The sequence below is a fragment of the Sinocyclocheilus rhinocerous genome, unplaced genomic scaffold (assembly GCF_001515625.1).
Source record: "Sinocyclocheilus rhinocerous isolate Xijiao unplaced genomic scaffold, SAMN03320098_v1.1 scaffold40298, whole genome shotgun sequence".
Lineage (NCBI taxonomy): Eukaryota > Metazoa > Chordata > Actinopteri > Cypriniformes > Cyprinidae > Sinocyclocheilus > Sinocyclocheilus rhinocerous.
In genome coordinates, this window is record NW_015669389.1 from 1 (window position 1) to 555 (window position 555).

The 555-nt window shown below is 46.3% G+C and overlaps 1 protein-coding gene across 1 annotated transcript; it reads left to right on the forward strand.

The window, feature by feature from the left end:
- The first annotated feature begins 23 nt into the window (after positions 1 to 23).
- LOC107734083 (GTP-binding protein 1-like) lies at positions 24 to 529 on the forward strand. Its single transcript, XM_016545941.1, has 2 exons — positions 24 to 255; positions 339 to 529. The coding sequence occupies exons 1-2, from the start codon at positions 28 to 30 to the stop codon at positions 441 to 443; spliced, it is 333 nt and encodes a 110-aa protein (XP_016401427.1). The 5' UTR covers positions 24 to 27; the 3' UTR covers positions 444 to 529.
- Positions 530 to 555: the final 26 nt, after the last annotated feature.

Below are 555 nucleotides of genomic sequence, written 5' to 3' on the forward strand. Positions count from 1 at the left end.
CAGAAGCTATTCCGCCACAAACACGAGATGGAGAGCGGCCGGACGTGTAGCGTCGGTAATGACATCCTGGGTTTCGACCAGGAGGGGCAGGTGGTCAACAAACCGGACAGCCATGGAGGCAGCCTGGACTGGACCAAAATATGCGAGAGGTCATCGAAGGTCATCACTTTCATCGACTTGGCGGGCCACGAGAAGTACCTGAAGACCACCGTATTTGGCATGACTGGTCACCTGCCGGATTTCTGCATGCTAATGGTGAAAGGGAGTAGGTGTGCCACAGGTGTATGTACTCGGCGGTTTCAAGTTTTATGAATTCTGTCTTTTTCTGTATCGCAAAGGTGGGAAGTAATGCAGGAATCATTGGCATGACTAAAGAGCACCTCGGTCTCGCTCTGGCCCTCAACGTTCCTGTTTTTGTAGTTGTAACAAAGATAGACATGTGACCCGCTAACATCTTACAAGGTAATGTGACTCATTTTACTACAGAAGTTTTATCAACAGCATTTGTGGCATAATGTTAATCAGTACTAATTTACAGAAATAATTTTTAATATA

Excerpts from the sequence above, each read along its gene's own strand:
- LOC107734083 (XM_016545941.1), top strand. The coding sequence starts at position 28 with ATGGAGAGCGGCCGGACGTGTAGCGTCGGTAATGACATCCTGGGTTTC. Across the intron at positions 256-338 it reads CGGATTTCTGCATGCTAATG|GTGGGAAGTAATGCAGGAAT; the intron begins GTGAAAGGGAGT and ends TGTATCGCAAAG.